Raw genomic sequence first — 17798 nt, forward strand, 5'->3', positions numbered from 1 at the left:
CCTGGAGCGGTGCCACGTCTCTTAGCGGCGGCGGCGGCACCGTGGAAGGTCTCGAGGAGTCTAGTGCCGCCGTAAAACCCTCTGAGGCCGTTAGATCTAAGGTTTGTCCGGTCATTTCGCTCGATTTTTTTTTTTTTGGCTTATCCGATTTGAAAGCTCCTCGACGCTCGTATGTGTTGTTTTTGCGTGTATATAGCCCTCGTGATACGGCGTTTTGCACTGTCATGTTTTTTTTCTTTCTTAAGTGATATAGTTTTTTTTTGTTCGTTTTGGTTGATCTACTGCCTGTTATGCCCTTGCCCTTTACCCACATGACGAGACGTTTTTAGTTGTTCGCTTGTGGGTATTTTCGTCAATTTAGGATCCACGATCGTCTTCCTAAGCTGATCATCATGTAGGTACACCGACTTTTTGTTGACCGAAATACCCCTCCACCGTGGTGGACACAACTCCAATTTAGGCAATCTCATGTTTTTCTTTCTTTCTTTTCCAAGAAACTAATAAATCTATCTCTCTTCATTTCTTTGGTTGTCTTCTTGGAAACACTTCTATATATTTTCAATTCGGTGATCTCTGCTTTTTTTTTTTGTTCTTTTGCAACAAAAAGAGTCACGTTTTCCCACTTTTGTGCATCTCTCTCTCTCTCTCTCTTAGCTGCTTTACGGAAAGACTAGAAAGCCCTCACCTCAAGGGAGAGAGGTCTTTTTTGGGTCAAATCAGCGTTGTAGACTTCAATGCAAAAGAAAAATAATTTAGGATTTTTATTGGGGAGAGTATATATCATTACGATGCTTATGCCCGAAATTAACCCTTGTCATCGGATGAGCTCTTTCACACGATAAAGGGTATATAAGTCAATGCGAGAGATGATTGCTGGCGTTATTTATACAACAAATTAGAGGGGGGGGTTTGGGAGGCGTTTTCGTTGAATTGAATTTAAAGATTAGAGAGTATGAGTGGATTAGGTACGTGTGTGGTAGGGTTTAGTGGGGAGGGCAGTTATCTGATGTGCCGCAGTCGACAGTAAAGTCTTTAAGGACTCAGTTTCTTACTGGTCAAAGTCCTCAGTTGTTGCAACGGATTGGCTGGTTCCCTCTTATTTGTCCGTAGGATTTTTATTGGTCTCATCAGTCTTATTAGAGTGTTTAGTCTGTTCTTTTTTGTACTTTTTTACCTTTTCCGCAAAATTAGTTAAAGATTTATTCTCTGATTCTTAAGTTGACTTTGATCGGTGGTTTATAAATTTGAAAAACCAACGTAAAAGTCGTCTCACTAAAAGAAAAAAATAAATGGAATGTTTTGGTTTAATAATTAAAAAAAAATTGTTAATAAGGACAAGTGGTGGTGGTGTGGAGAATACGTGACACTAGTTTGGGGTTGGAGGAGAGGGCAAAGCATGACGTGTGAATATGACGACCAAACACACACGCGTTAAAGTCTCACGAGTCACGCTCCACTCACGTGTTTCTGTTTTCTTTTTTAATTAAAAAATATTTCTAAATATTTTTGCTCTTCTATTCTTTCTTTTTTTTCCCTCTGAGGGGCACAAGTAGTTGACCAAGAAGATTCTTCTGAAATTTAGGATCTCTAAGTTATAGTTGTTATATTTGTCATTATACTGATGGATGATTCTTTTATTTCCACTCTATCGTGCCTCTAAAGTCTCTTTGTAATGGTAGGTGTTGTGGTTTCTTTATAGAAATGATATAGTCTACAAAACTAAAATTGTTTTCATTGTATTAGTTTGGTGTGATTATTGATTATTTTAGTTGGCTTTATCTGGTGGTGTTGTGTGTCTTAAGCCATAATCTGATTTGTTTTTTGTTTTGGTGTCCAGATTTCTCAAACGAGTGCAATAACAACAATAGCAACAACCACCCTTTTCAAGAGATCAAGAAAGAAAAAGGTAATCATAACACAAAAGATATTGTTTCTTTAGAGTCTGTCACTGTTTAAGATAATGTTACTAGTTTTAGCCCAGACATGGAGCAATTGTGACCAAGTTCATGGTCATGGCTTGTTTTAAATTTGTCGACACATGTTGTCTAAGCTCCGCTTTAGGATTTTTTTTTTCTTTCTAAATTAGGACGGATATGGTTTACAATTTTTAGACGGTTCGAACCCTCTTTTTTGTTCTAATTAATGAATGTGTGATTGATTGTTGACAGACTTTGGCTGAGCTTAAAGAAGAAGAGATCATGCTCTTGAAGGAAAGTAACGGCCTGAAAAATGTATAACCTCCACTTTGGCCTTTTTTCTTGTATCTCTACATATCAAGTCCATGTTCTAATCTTAGATTTGGTCTCTTGAATCAGGAATTGGCAAGTATGCGCGATTTGGTTGAGCAACAAAGAGAAAGAAACAAGGCTCTAAAGAAGATGAAGGTGAGCTCATCTCTCTTCCTCTTTTAAACAGTCACTCATCAATTATATATACAGAATATAAAATATGTAACTCAAGTGGATTATATTCATATGTATGCAGGCTGAATCACAACCTGCCTTATCCTGCAAACTCGCTTTCGAACAAGGTTCTTCCTTCTTGCTCCCTGACCTAAACATGCCTATAGATAACGATCCGAGCCCTGAAGTTGTCTGCTGAAACGGGCGAGCCATAAGCATATGATCATTCTTTTGTTTTTCCCAGCACAAAACTACACCACTATACCTCCTTCCACAAACATGTTTTTTCTTTTTCTTTTAACTGGTAGTAACTGTATGAATATGAAGAACGTAGATTAATCCTATATATCATCCTTCATCCCATTTCCCGTGGACGCTGAAGAAGATTCGCCTGAAGGTGTGAATCGGTTCGAGTTTATGGTTACCTGTTGTCTGACATATCTTCTTCTTTAGCCTGGTAGTAAGATTTTTGCTCTGCCATTCTCCTAAATGATTCTTATATTTCTCCCAATTTCTTAGAATGAGATGTAATTATCTACATAGATAATAGATGTACACTTGTTCTTCTTTTTTTCTTTTTATCTCTCTGGTTAAGATGTATTGCAAGATTACATCGACTTTTTATAATCAATGTAACATGTTCCAAAACATTTTACTATTTTGTAACTCTCATCGATGGACTATATAAAATATGTGTCTCTCGCAGCCTTCGTTATACATGACTCTTGCTAATTTCACTAGTAATACTCACTGAAGCACATCTGTCTTTTACTCGAGTGAGTAATAACGAAATTCTAATTTTTAATAATATAAATCGTTTGGTGGCCTTAAAACCCTAAGCTCAGCTACAAAAGTCTTAACGACTGTTCTTTTTTTTCAGTTTTTGTCCGGACGCATAAACAACGAAAGTGATATTTTCACCAGACGAAAATGGCGTCGTCTCTTGGCCAGATCACCCTGCCACGCGCGCCGTCATCGGAGATTGGCCTCTTACGCCGTCGATTTGATCGACCGATCATCAGAACCCGGATCGGATTCAATGGTCGGATTGCGAGCGTATTGACTAACAACAAAGCAGGGGAGCAAGCTGGGGTGTCGGCAAAAGCAAGTGTGAGCCAGAAGGTGATCGAAGAGGAATCCAAAGTTCTTGTGGGTACCTACGCGCGTGCACCAGTGGTGCTCTCAAGTGGGAAAGGTTGTAAATTGTTTGATCCAGAAGGGAAAGAGTATCTTGACTGTGCATCTGGAATTGCTGTGAATGCTCTTGGCCATGGAGATCCTGATTGGCTTCGTGCTGTCACTGAGCAAGCTGCTGTTCTTGCCCATGTCAGCAATGTCTATTACACCATTCCACAGGTATAGATTCATTCTGTTGATAGTTGGAAAAATCCCATGTTTTAGTAAAATTTGCAATTTACTGAATTTTTTATCATTTGTGGCCAAAAATTGAAACTTTCGTTGATTTTAGTCCTCTGAGTGATTGAGCTATGACCTATAAGATAATGTAGAATTGGCTTTCTACTTACAAGTATGTGTATGCCCTTTAATAGGATTGTCTGTGAAAAGTACTTGCACTTTGAGATTTCATCAAATATGGTTTCTATGCCCTTCCTTGAAAAATAACTATGGAAACTTCTTCTCTGAGTGTCTGTATTTCTGATTTCCTTTAGTTTTTGGGCAATGCATACTCAGTCACACATACACCTCTATATATTGGTGCCTATCCTTCAGCTTCACTGGTTAATATTATTTACTACTTACACCTGCCTATATTGATCCCGCTTTGTAAATGAGGTTCATGCTCTGTAATTCTTTTTTCTTTTTTTTTTCCAGCCATTGAGAGTGTTTTAGGATGATATTATAGGACAAGTTAGGAGTTACACCAGTAAAAATTTAGTCTTTGGATAGAAAATTATGTGACGTTCCTGATCTTGACAATGCTAATATTTACATAAGAGAAACTTTTTTGACATCAATGTAAGATCTGCATGTATCTTCATTCTCATATATAATAAGTCATATACATTGCTAAAATCTGAATTTTTTTAACTTCTCTGCAGATAGAGCTCGCGAAACGCTTGGTGGCAAGTTCTTTCGCAGACCGTGTATTCTTTTGTAACTCTGGAACAGAAGCCAACGAAGCAGCCATCAAGTTTTCTAGAAAGTTTCAGAGGTTCACTCATCCTGAAGACAAAGAAGTCGCGACAGGCTTCATCGCCTTTACAAACAGCTTCCATGGTAGAACCTTAGGAGCTCTTGCCTTGACAAGCAAAGAACAATACAGAACTCCTTTCGAACCCATCATGCCAGGTGTAACATTCTTGGAATACGGTAACATTCAAGCGGCCACAGACCTTATCAGCTCAGGTAAGATAGCTGCAGTGTTTGTCGAACCTATTCAAGGAGAAGGAGGGATTTACTCTGCTACAAAAGAGTTTCTGCAATCTCTGCGCACTGCTTGTGATGCTGCTGGATCTCTTCTCGTCTTCGATGAGGTATATACTCTACATTTCCTCCAAAATCCATCTCAAAATTTCTTCTTTTGTTTCTACTTTTGTAGTTTTGCCAATTGGTTCTGCCTCAACTGGTTTATTTCCCAGGTTCAATGTGGTTTGGGTCGAACGGGTCTCATGTGGGCTTATGAAGCATTCAACGTAACTCCTGACATAATGACTGTGGCAAAACCTTTAGCTGGTGGTTTACCTATTGGAGCAGTGCTAGTGACTGAAAAAGTTGCAGAGACCATAAATTACGGAGATCATGGAAGTACATTTGCAGGCAACCCTCTTGTGTGTAATGCAGCCATTGCAGTTGTTGATAAAGTATCGAATCCCGCTTTCTTGTCCAGTGTCTCAAGTAAAGGTCGATACTTTAAAGACTTGTTGGTGAAGAAACTTGGAGGAAACTCACACGTGAAGGAAGTGAGAGGTGAAGGGCTTATCATAGGAGTGGAACTCGATGTACCGGCTAATTCACTGGTCAATGCTTGCCGAGATTCGGGTCTTCTGATTTTGACTGCAGGGAAAGGAAATGTCGTCAGGATTGTTCCTCCTTTGGTTATATCGGAGGAGGAGATCGAACGTGCGGTTGAGATCATGTCCCAAAATTTGTATGCCCTTGATTGAAACTCTTGTAAGAGAAATGATGTGGGATTGAAGAACAAGATATGTTTCATATTTGATCGTGTATTAAATTAGCCTCTTAAGTATACCGTTAAATGGTCTGCACAATTGGAAAGAAATTAAATTTGACACACTTAATGAACTATATTGACGTTTCAATCTTCTGGTCAAAAAAAATATGTATCTTGGAAGTGTATGGGCGCAGCGAAGTAGATTATTACACAGACATATATATTACACACACATGTATAGATGACTGTGTATATATAAAGAAGTTCCGTACCAGTATTACTGAACTTTTGTAGCTTTCAGTTCAGTTTCAGCTAAGCTAAGCTAATAACCAGTTCCTAAGTTTTTTTTCTGCAGAAACAAGACCTATGGTTCTACTATTCATCAAAAAGTTACTGATCCCATGATTTATGCACCCAGCTATCATAGGTTAATAATAACTACCTCTACATGACTCAACAGTTCATATTTTAATATAGACTCTGGAGCTTTAGTCAGTTTCATATAATTTTTGACCAATGTATAGTCATGTTTCAAAAGTAACACAAGCGGATAATATATAAAGGCAACTACTTGTTACGATTTATGTCCAACAGACTAAAAGATTATGGCCTCTTGTTTCATTTCACCAACAGCCAAAAAACAACAACAACAACAACAAAAAAACAATACAATGCCAATGAAACAAGAGAACTACTCAAACTACAAGTGATTTATCACTTTTTAACACAACCCTAAACTCAACTTCAAATCAAGCTCTAAACCCATTTTGTCAAGATTATTAAAAGAACTAGTCACATTTGGACGACTAGTAGAAGAGGATATGATATTGGCATCACCGAACAGTTGTGCAACCGATGTGACTTTAACACACTTCCTCGCATTCACTCTTTTCTTCTTCTTCCTCCTCCTATTCTCCTCCGTCGTGGAGGACTGAGCCTGAGCTGCTATCTCCTCCGGAAAAAGCGGAGGGATCACGAAGTTGGTCTTGGCTTTCGTCCCTCTGAGCTTCCTCGCCGCCGCGTCATAAGCACGCGCCGCTTCCTCCGCCGTATCGAATGTTCCTAACCAGTGTCTGCACCGCCCTATCCTGTCTCTTATCTCCGCCGACCATCTCCCCCACGGCCGTTTTCTCACTCCCATGAATCCTCCGTTCTTCTGCGGCACCTTCCGCCACGGCTTCACGCCACCGCCTTGGACCTCTGTCGCAGGGACTTTGTTGTTGTCACCGAACAGAACGTTTTCGCCAACCACGGCAGCGATGGAATCGTCCATGATCCGACGAGAGTTTTCGAGTTCTGGTCTTGGGTTAGAAGAGAAAAGAGAAGAGATGTCGAATGAAGTGGCTCCGTTTAAGGGTTCTTTCGCTGCCATGATCACATGATCAGAAAACAGAGTTTCCGTTCCAAAGAAGCTTTGACGGGTTTCAAGTATGGAGCACAAATCAACGGTGTTTTCCATTTTTCTTTTGTAATGAAGCTTTCTATGCAAAATCTTTTGTCTTCGGTCTGTTTGTAAGTATAAAAAAATGATGTGTGCTTTGGCACCTCTTTATAGGGAAAAATATATCTATTTAATTGATTTATTCAAAAATGATTCAACTGTTTTGAGTTTTTTTTCTTTCCCTAATCTATTTCTTCGAATATTTCTACTAATTAAACTAGTAGTCGGAGGAAAAATACAACTATAAAAAGATTTATAGTAATAAAATTACTTTTGTTTAGTGAGATAATTAAAAGATACTGCTGTCAATTTCGATAAGACGGTAAAATCTTTCACATTTATGCACCTGTCCTTTACAGTGCCAAGATGAAGTTTGTACCTTTTGTTTTCGATAGAGGAAGACAAACGTTTAACTTTTCATTTTCTCAAAACATTTTCTTGACAGTACCAACCTTGGAATAAAGTAAGTGACATGGACCACATGGTCATGGAAGAACAAGGGAATAATGAAATAATTTTAATGTGAATTATTATGTACTATCTGTAAGACAATAACTATAATTTTTTTTGTATCTCATTATTTGACAACCTGCTTGCATCATACGGTAAAAAGTGTCGATTAAGGGATAAGCAGGACCTTGACAAAGACATTAAATCTCAGGAAAGCATCAATGGCAAATCGTGTGTTCTTTAGTCCAAACGATTTGACTTTGGTTGAAATGACATCCGTTGGATTGCGTAAGGCGCGTGATCTCTTCTTAATTCATGGACTTATGCTGCTGGCGTCAACAGACACGATTGTTTTGATTACAATTTTTGCTTTTAATTAGTAGGGTTTAAACTTAAACTTAGCATAAATTTTTGTTTTATAACATCTACTTTATTAAACACACAATGTAAGGCATGTGGGATAAATGAATGAAAATAGAAAGATAAATCTTGAGGAATCCTTTGTTTTCTTTTAACCTAAGTGAATGTAGATCTTCAAACTTGTTCCTTGAGTAGTTGATGTTCAATCTTTCATAATCTCCAAAGAGCTATCAAATCATATTAAAGCTACTATTAGATATGTTTATTTGGTAGAATACAAACGTCAAAATGTAGAGTAGAATATCTTAAAATCTAATTGACAATAATTTAAATTTACAGTTTCAAAGATTAATATGGTTTTAGTAGACAAACAATCATAAACTTTTTATTCTTTTCCAGAGAATTATAAATTACCGAANCTTTTTTTTTTTTTTTTTTTTTTTTTCTTTGTGCACCCAAAAATTACCGAAACTTCTAAAAAACAATTTTGACCTTAGATATGATGAGCACGTTCGGGAAGATGTAAAACAGATTTGGGATTGAGTGAGATGATGAAAGTTTTATTACCGACAGAAGATCTCAAAAGTGTCAGATGAAGTCAACAGAGGATCTTTAACTGATCAAAAAGAAAGAAAGTTGTACTTCGCGTTTAGACGCGGCCAATAACAATTGCGAAATATTGAAAAATCTTCCAAAAAATCTTCAGAATGACTTTGATAATTAGCTCATGGATTAGAAAGATATCAGTCAAAAACTTTACAACATTTTTTCTTTAATTATGTATGTGTATGACGCTATATTTATATAATAACCCGTCATTAAACTAAAGAGTAATAACAACGTTACGTCATCCAAGGAGCCTACTACAGAGTACGGACACTACACACCCGCATGACGTCATCGTAAACTCGATCGACACGACGTCATGCCACGAGGCCCATTAGTAGTACTTTCTGACCCCAACTAAGACCGAATGAATAGCAAGCAATGTAATAATGTACATATGAAGCTAATAATGCGCTCTCAATACATCCATGACAAGTCTTGCCTGAAAGATACAGACGACGCGGCATCATGAACACCTCTTCTAGAAACCTGAGGACAATCTTCAATCACAAGCAACTCCAGCTTCTGAGATCCAACTAGTGGTCTCAGTCCCTCGTCTGTAACTCCTAGACATTTTGATAGTTTCAACACGCTCAGAGAAGGAAACTGGCTTGCCAGGATCAAACCCTCGTCGCTCACTTCCTGGCAGTGGACAAGCTCCAAGATCTCTAGATTCTGAGCTGAACATAAGGCCTCCATCCCCATGTCGTTGAAAGAACAAACATGGTCAAGAGAAAGCTCTCGAATCGGGCATTTCTCCATCAGTGTGATTATCCCCTGGAGGGTGAAAGAGAAGAGCGAAGGGAATTCCCCGTCTGAGAAAGAGATCTTGAAACGTTCGAGCTGAGAGCAGTGTTGAGCTATGGCACTGAGGCTCTCATCGGTTAATCTTAGGGTGATGTTGTTTAATAGAGGCAGAGTAAAATCAGATGGTACGCGAAGTGAGATGCTTCTGAGGTGTTTAGCTTTCTGAACCAATGCTATGATGTCTGAGTCGCTGACACCGATACACATGTCCAGATGAAGCTTCTCCAGGTTCTTGCAATTTCGAAACACACAAGCTAGCCCTCTACCGGGAGCTATGATGCAGTTACCAAGGCTGAGCTCCACCAAACTGTCACAAGGAACCAATTGTTTCGGCCACCGTTCCACAGCTACTTGATCATAAACCTTCATGTACCTGTAATTGGCATCTACCTCAAACTGCAGACTCCTCAGCTTTCTCCAGCTGTTCCTCAGCTTGATTAAATCACCTTCCCCAATGGCTCTGCAGTTCTTGATACAGAGTTCTTCTAAAGTCTCAAGCTTTCCGAAATACTCCAACCACTCAACACTTGCAACGTTTAGGCAACGAACGAGGTAAAGTCTCCTGAGTTTCTTGCAGCCAACAGCGAGTGACAATACACCACAACCAGTGATCCTGGGAGCGAAGTTTAACTCCAAAGAAGAAAGCTCTGGACAAGAGGACAAATGGCGGATGCCAACATCGGTGATGAAGGTGCAGTAGCTAAGAGTGAGATCAGTGAGAGAAGGACAGTTAGTGGTGAGGACAAGAAGGCCTTGATCGTCAAGTTGTTTCCCCAGTTTTGACATCCAACCCGAGTATATAATCTCTACTTTGGACAGATTTGGAAACCTCCTGGAGAGAGAAAGCAATGCATCAGTTGCAGGAACTAAACCGCAGCCGACACGCAGAGAATATCGTTGGTCGTTGTCAAGGGAATAGAAACGCCTGCATGAGAGTGAAACCGAGTTTCTGTCACTGGTGGTATGAAGCTTACTGAGGATGTCCCAAACTAAATGGTCTGGCAATTCATCCATTTTGTCTATCCTCTGTGAACAAAACAAAAATGATGAAAGCCAAGCATGTCAATTAGTAAAGAAGATTCATCTTATTAGTTATTAGAGAAAGTGTAACAAAAATTAACCATGAAAAGACAAAAGAGAGCAAATTGTTTGGTGTGATCTCATCTTACGAATATCCCAAATGAAAACTCAAAAGTTTGTGTGATCTCATCTTCTAAAAGAGATGAGAAATTGTCCAGTAACAAAAATAGTAAGATGATTAGTAATTAAAAACAGAGGAAAAACAGAGCAGTGATGTCTAAACTATTGTCAATTATTATAATTCACAAAAACAAGATTAGATTACTTGACCACCGAACATAATGAATAAATCAAGAACACTAGATAAACAAAATCACATCATTGGTTTAATCGATTGAAGGCACATAATCAGAGAGAGAACAGAGAGAAAAGATCTCACCGGAAAACTTGATCAGGAGAAGAATTCTGGGAGAATATCAAAAAGTAGAGAGACGGTTTGACCTTTTTTTTTTTTTTAATGTTTGTTTGGTTAACTCACTCATCACAAAGATGAAGAAAAATCAAACGATCCATATTGTTTTTATTTAATTCATTCCCCCAACTCGGCGTCGGATAAGGACTAACGACGGGAGATTGATTACATAGAAAAATCNTTTTTTTTTTTTTTTTTTTTTTTTTTTTTAATTATTATTAATTCTTTGTAGCTAAATGGGCCTTTTGAGATTTAATATGGCCCAAAAAGTTTTCTCGGTTTTGTGTTGTGTTGTCTATTTAAGTTACGTGATTGGTTTTGGGGAAATCATTTTTCTTTTTTTGTTTTGTCTCTAATAACAGAGACGAAGAAAAGAAAAGGTACGGTTCCGTTAGGTTACGTCGTTGGTTGGTTTCGCACGATTCTTCTCTGCTCTGATCTCCTGACTCTGGTGGGACTCTTTACATATCTTCTTATGCTTTTTTTTTCCTTAACAACTCGATTCATCGGAGCATATGTCCCTTGACCTCAAGTGTTTCATCTCATCATAATGTCGAACTAGATCTTTCTTCAGATGCTGTCTTCGTTATCTTATTGCTTTTAATTAATGTTTTGAATTTAAAAGTAAGTTCATGATGCAAACAATAGTTATTTGACTATATTTCTGTTTGATTTTGACTTTGTGTACAACTCTGGTTTGTACTATGCTCTATTGATGCAAAAAAAAAGAAACATCATGGACCTGGAAATCTATGCTGAATCTCAGACAGTTTGCGATCAAGTTCCTCAAAGCCAGATTGGGTAACGGGACACAAATAAGTTTTTGGTATGACGACTGGACGCCTTATGGCCCTCTGATTGAGTTTCTTGGGCCTACAGGACCATATCAAACAGGAATTCCTCTCCGAGGGAAAGTGGGGCAAGCTTGTTCTGCTTCGGGGTGGAGATTTAGACCAGCCAGGTCGACCAAAGTTGAGGAGCTTCAAATATATTTAACAACGATCGAGCCTCCCATCCTCTCCTCCTTGCCAGATAACTACTACTGGCAAATTGGGTCTGAGAAGCTGCAACAATTTTCCACAAGCAAAACGTGGGAGGCGATAAGGCCAGCACAAGTTCCACCCACCTGGGCTAGACAAGTCTGGTTTAAAGGAGCAATACCTAGACATGCCTTCATGATGTGGCTCATGCACCTGGATAGGTTACCAACAAGAGAGAGACTAGTGCAATGGGGGTATCAAATTGAGGAAAAGTGTTGTTTATGTGGTGTGATGCAGGAAACCCAAGATCACCTTTTTCTCCGATGCGAAGTCAGTGAGGAACTATGGGTGGGGGTGACAAGTCGTATCGGATATAGACCCTTCTCTTTCCACACATGGGCAGCCTTGTCAGCTTGGTTAGACGTGGGGGATGATAAAGCACCAAAGAACCTCCGCCGGTTAGTTGCTCAAGCAACACTTTATGTTATATGGCAAGAGCGCAACAGCAGGTTTCACAACCACATCTCCACGGATGTTCGTGTTTTATTTAAGGGACTTGATCGACTAATCAGAGACGCTATTCTAGCCAAACAAAGGAGGAAGAAGTCCAGGGACTCAATGGGGATCTGGTTAAAGTATGCTTACTGAAGCCTATTATCGTATTAAGTATTAGCCGCTCTCTTGTTTTTATTTTTTTTTGGGCAAGAGACCGTTTTCGTATCAAGCTTATTGTAACTTCTGCAAACTTTTCGGTTTAATGAAATTCACATATTTTTCAAAAAAAAAAAAACTCTGGTTTGTACTTCTGTACTACTAGCTCTAGTTGTGTTTTTCACCGGGAACCATCATGAATTTGCTATTGGGCATTTTTGATTTACGAAAACAGGCTCTTTGTAGCCCCAATGGGCAGTATAAAAGTCAACCCAAACATGACGCGCGTGGTTATCGAACTGGGAAATCTCACCCACTCTCACAATGAGCGCGTCAACCGTTAGTAGTCATTAAAACTTTGATGTTTCTGTTACACTATCACAATTCAATGTTTTGGCAAATTAAAAAATCGAAGCTTTGATATCAAACTTAACTCAAACTTTCGATTTTATTTTGTAACGATTTTACCACTTAACATATAGGTCTTTACAATTTGATAAAACGGTATATTGTCAATACATACATATTAATGTATATCCAAGTCAGTTTTAAGGTTTTTAACCTATAAACATATATGGGGATAATGAAATTTTCTTGGTTTAAAAGATTTTAGCCTCAAATAGTTTTCGCTACTGGTTTACATTTCATGTTTATGATCTCATTTTCGATAGTCTCCAAAAACATTATATATCTCTCAAGCTATATACAAAGATAAACATGATAGGTGCAAAAGTGCAAACACGATACTGAAATATGATATTAGCCACTGTATATGGACAAAGGTGGAGAATAAAGTTCCATCAGGTTGATACGAAAACCCCAACATTTCTCTAAAATTCTCATAGCACACATAACATGAATGAATGGTTAAATCTAGTCTCCCGCTGCCGTTTGCTTGAACTTTAGTCTACTAGCCTTAATGAGATTGGTTCTAGATATTTGAGTCTGAATCTTGATCTAACCCTTTCTTCTGTCACTCTTCTTTTTACTTGCATCCCCAGACCCAGAGGAAGATGTATTGGTGGATATGGGCAAGACGGTACTGTCCTTGACCTGTGAGACCTCTCTTTCACCATCCATTTGGGCCATTAGTTTTCCAAGCTGAAAGTGTACATAACATATTTAGTACGTGTTTTACTATATAACCAATACGCAGGTCGTATTGTCTATTGATGTTTCTTTACCTGTTCCTCTAAGGCCTGAATCTTTTCATCCTTTGCCCGAACTGCCTTCTTCTCCCTAAACCAAAGGGAAGTTTCCATCAATGAAAAATAACACTCATTGCACAGTATGTCACAACTGGACCCTGGTCTCACAGGCTAGAATATTCACAATGTCATGGAAATTGTGCTGGATAGATGAATACCTTTCTTCCATTTCTGTAATCTTGTTTCTCCATACGTCCTTATTTTTCACGAGATTTTCGTTCAACTACACATTATGAAAACAACAAGTCAATCCTCTACTGAAATGTAAGTAAATGTTGCTTTGTAAATATGCCATCAAGAAAAACTTTCAAAATGAAAGCTAGATACTCACGTCTTCAAGAAATTGCTTCTCTTTGACACATCTGTCACGCCTGGTCTGCAGCTTCTGCAGTCTCTGGCTTATTGCCTTGCTCGCAGCTTCTGAGACTTTCTGTTCCGTTTCCTCTTTCACATTTTGTAGCAACTTTTCAAAATACTAATAGGAGAGGAAACGAGGAAAAAAAAAATTCTCAATCCCTTTGATAGACAGAATTAAAATCAGACAATGAAAACTACAAAAGACTGGTAGTTATCGAGACACCAAAAGGCAAACATGATAGGTGCTTACTTGTTTTTGATTCTCTAGTTGTGCCTGAAGAAGTTCGTTGTACTCACTAATGATCTGTGGTTTGAAAAAGAAAATGACGAGACACTAAATTAAGTTAAGAATACAGTTGAGCACGAGAATGATAAAACATGAAACAAAAGGACTACCATGTCCACTTTGCTGTTCAAGAGAGCATCAGTCATTCCACTGTCAGGATATTCACAGCTTCCACAACCATCCTTGCTCAGACTACCATGAGAATTTAACTCAACTAGCTTGCCATCAGTTTTGGATTGAATAAGCCGGTGAACATAATTGTCACCAGCATAATCCCAAACACGCTGTGTTTCAAGCTCAAGTGAATAGCAATGTTCTGTCTCCTCCCAATGCCTTCTGGCATGTCCTCCCTTGTACCTACGATAAATATATAACAAAGCAAATTGGTTAACTTTGAACAAACGAGACGGAAACATGTCTCCGTGCTGATTGCAATAAAAAGTGCAATCCATACCTCCCTCAGCCAACAACCCCACAGATAACACACATCCATAGATTCTCTGTTGTTTGGCAAACACAACATACTGAATTTTCAGGTTGCTGTTGGCAATATCGACAAACCTGAAAACAAAAACAACACCCCATAAAGATACATGAAGAAAACTGACACAAGATCAAAACAACATGAAAATGCTAAAAGACCCTTACTGGACAAGAAGAATCTGGCCAATTAGAAATACATGAACAATGGAAGGAATGATTGCACATGGTTGTAAGAATGCCACCAGTGTCTTGGTCCAGTCTATCTGAAACCAAACATAGCCAATAATACATGACACCAGAGATCCTGTCAAAGTACCAATACCTATATTTACACTTTCTAGAGCTAGACTAAGCCATATTTTTTTGCATAAGTTTGAATAATTAAGGTTAAGAATTTACCAAGACAAACTGGGCAAGTAGGTTGCTCTATCGGGCCAGCAGCAGAAGGCTGTGTATGGTCAATAGATCCACTATAACCGGTAAACTGAACATCTAGAGTAAAAAGCAGTCGACATACATCTTGCTGCACAGATTTGGCAGCGACTTATCAATCACAAGACTACAGTTGGTTTCATATACAGCTCACATAGGATTAGGATGTCTGAAACAAAAGCATACCTCGAGAGAATTGAATTGTTTCCCTCTAAAATGCTGGTAGAATGTATCGGTAGATTCCTGACTATCAAACCTTATCAAAATGCTGTATCTATTTTCAATGCCATCATTCCTGTGAAGATCAAAAGCCCAGAAAAAAAGCAAACTAACTCCTCATCTCCCCATCCAAAGTATACATATCAGAACGAAATAGAACACAGTTTTTTTTGCTGATAAAATTATTACACTCCTGTAATACCAGAAACAACCAGATGGAAACCACAATCTATAGCAAAAGAAAGATCTACAGCGCCATTAAGAGATTTGATTTTTCCATTTTTACCTCACTGTTCGCATCTCTAGTATGTGCTGAATGAAGGAGCCGCAGAACTGGCAAAAATCTGCATATGTCATATGGTTGGGCACCCCAAGAACGCAAACGAGAGGGTTTCTTCCAATCTATATGACAACAAAACGATTCCAGATTCAAACATATAATTCCGGTGGAACAATCAAACGGAAGAAGGAATACATCTCAGAGTGATTTGAATCATAAAAAGAGGGGAAATCTTACAGGGAGATTCGAGGAGGAGGAGGAGGAGGAAGAAGACGACGAAACGGCATCATCGGAAAATAGATGCATGACGCCGCGAGTCTCGCCGATTCTAGGGTTTCCAGAGGAAAAATGAACTGTCTGAGTCATATCGGAGAGAGACGATTCACCGGAAACGCTTGCAACCGGCGGTGAAACTACCGATTCTTCACCGGCGATAACGGTTGAAGTTGAAGGCTTCATCAAGTCTTGCCGCCAAAGAAACGAGTCGAGAGTCTCGTGCTTTTACTAACTGCGGCGTCGAGACGGAGATCTCTCGCTCTACTGACACGTCATTAACTTCACCAGGATATTTATTTTTCGAATAAACACCAAACATTTCAATGCGATCAAATAAGTCCCTCTAATAACATCACATAAATTTGTAATATTTTTGTAATAATCATATTTTTAATTAGTGTAAAGTTTGTAATATGTTTTGTTATTTAGAATAATATATTTACTGGTTAAATTTTTCTTTTATTTTATTGTTAATGAATTAATATTTTTACTGTTATTTGATTACTGAGTTTTATATACTGAATTAATATTTTTACTTCTACTAAATTTAATATATAATTTTTATTGGATAATTTACTAAAAGCCATATTGATCGTCACAAATCAGAGGCTAAGTATGGGCCAATAAGAGGGATCTGTACATATTTAAAAAGAGATATCGGCCCAACTGTCCAAATATTTTACAACTCCACAAGTCCAAATGTGTTGTAATCGATCGGGTCAAAACTTAATTGCGGGTTTCAAAACGGGTATTCGGGTCAAGATAAACCCTAATTTCGTCTTTTGAAAGCGGAGAGGGAAAACAAAAAAAAGAGATGCTGTTGTTGCGACGATTCAATCGAGTTCGGATTGCTTCTCATTGCTCCGTTCGGCTTCTATCTGGAATCCCCATTTCAGATGAGAAGCTTCGATGCAAGGAAGAGGACCAGTCCAGTTACGATCAGAAAACAGTATGCGACGCACTCACATGTTACAGCAACGATTGGCAAAAAGCGTTGGAGTTTTTCAATTGGGTCGAGAAAGAATCCGGATTCAGACACACCACCGAGACGTTTAATCGGATGATTGACATTCTGGGTAAGTATTTCGAGTTCGAAACTTCTTGGGGATTGATCAACCGGATGGTCTTAAACCCGGAATCTGTTCCGAATCATGTTACGTTTCGTATAGTCTTTAAGCGTTATGTGACGGCTCATCTTGTTCAGGAGGCTATTGATGCGTATGATAAGTTGGATGGTTTTAATCTGAGAGACGAAACATCTTTTTATAACCTGGTCGATGCGCTTTGCGAGCATAAACATGTGGTCGAAGCTGAGGAGCTTTGTTTTGGGAAGAATGTGATGATGATTGGTAATGGTTTTCGTATTAGTAATACAAAGATTCATAATCTGATTCTTCGTGGCTGGTCTAAATTGGGATGGTGGGGTAAATGCAAGGAGTATTGGGAGAAGATGGATTCTGAAGGTGTTGGTAAGGATTTGTTTTCGTATTCTATTTACATGGATATTATGTGCAAGAGTGGTAAACCTTGGAAAGCTGTGAAATTGTTTAAGGAGATGAAGAGTAGAAGGATAAAGCTCGATGTGGTTGCGTATAACACTGTGATCCGCGCCATTGGAGTCTCTCAGGGTGTTGAATTTGGTATCAGGGTGTTTCGGGAGATGAGGGAAAGAGGCTGCGAGCCTAACGTTGCGACGCATAACACTATCATTAAACTTCTGTGTGAAGACGGGAGGCTGAGGGACGCGTATCAGATGCTTGATGAGATGTCTAAGAAAGGAGGATGTCAACCGGATTCGATTACTTACATGTGCCTCTTTGCCCGTCTGGAGAAACCGAGTGAGATCCTTAGCCTGTTTGGGAGGATGATAAGGAGTGGAGTGAGGCCAAAGATGGATACTTATGTGATGCTGATGAGGAAGTTTGAGAGATGGGG

General features: G+C 38.8%; 5 protein-coding genes and 1 pseudogene across 5 annotated transcripts in view; 3 read left to right on the forward strand and 3 right to left on the reverse strand.

The window, feature by feature from the left end:
* On the forward strand, nt 6–3117 carry LOC104705098 (the record flags this gene model as incomplete). The annotated part of the gene is made up of 5 exons (XM_010421086.2): nt 6–101; nt 1838–1906; nt 2169–2231; nt 2316–2384; nt 2485–3117. Coding segments are annotated over 5 exons (414 nt in total), but the record flags the coding sequence as incomplete, so codon positions are not given.
* LOC104703376 (acetylornithine aminotransferase, chloroplastic/mitochondrial) lies at nt 3247–5620 on the forward strand. Its single transcript, XM_010419385.1, has 3 exons — nt 3247–3758; nt 4463–4897; nt 5003–5620. Exons 1-3 carry the CDS (start codon nt 3333–3335, stop codon nt 5525–5527), a joined length of 1386 nt encoding a protein of 461 aa, XP_010417687.1. The 5' UTR covers nt 3247–3332; the 3' UTR covers nt 5528–5620.
* LOC104703377 (ethylene-responsive transcription factor ERF084-like) lies at nt 6177–7021 on the reverse strand. Its single transcript, XM_010419386.2, has one exon. It carries the CDS (start codon nt 6992–6994, stop codon nt 6257–6259), a length of 738 nt encoding a protein of 245 aa, XP_010417688.1. The 5' UTR covers nt 6995–7021; the 3' UTR covers nt 6177–6256.
* LOC104703378 (F-box/LRR-repeat protein 14) lies at nt 8586–10829 on the reverse strand. Its single transcript, XM_010419387.2, has 2 exons — nt 10659–10829; nt 8586–10225 (listed from the first exon to the last, which is right to left on the reverse strand). Exon 2 carries the CDS (start codon nt 10211–10213, stop codon nt 8810–8812), a length of 1404 nt encoding a protein of 467 aa, XP_010417689.1. The 5' UTR covers nt 10214–10225; nt 10659–10829; the 3' UTR covers nt 8586–8809.
* Nucleotides 13054–16118, reverse strand: LOC104703380 (annotated as a pseudogene).
* The window catches only part of LOC104703381 (pentatricopeptide repeat-containing protein At1g80550, mitochondrial-like), a 3018-nt gene continuing 1819 nt past the window's right edge, over nt 16600–17798 (forward strand). Inside the window, exon 1 of the mRNA XM_019228018.1 lies at nt 16600–17747. Coding sequence (XP_019083563.1) covers nt 16678–17747 — 1070 coding nt within the window. The 5' untranslated portion in view covers nt 16600–16677. The remainder of the gene's footprint in view (nt 17748–17798) is intronic.

This window comes from Camelina sativa, chromosome 7 (genome assembly GCF_000633955.1).
Source record: "Camelina sativa cultivar DH55 chromosome 7, Cs, whole genome shotgun sequence".
NCBI classification, from domain to species: domain Eukaryota; kingdom Viridiplantae; phylum Streptophyta; class Magnoliopsida; order Brassicales; family Brassicaceae; genus Camelina; species Camelina sativa.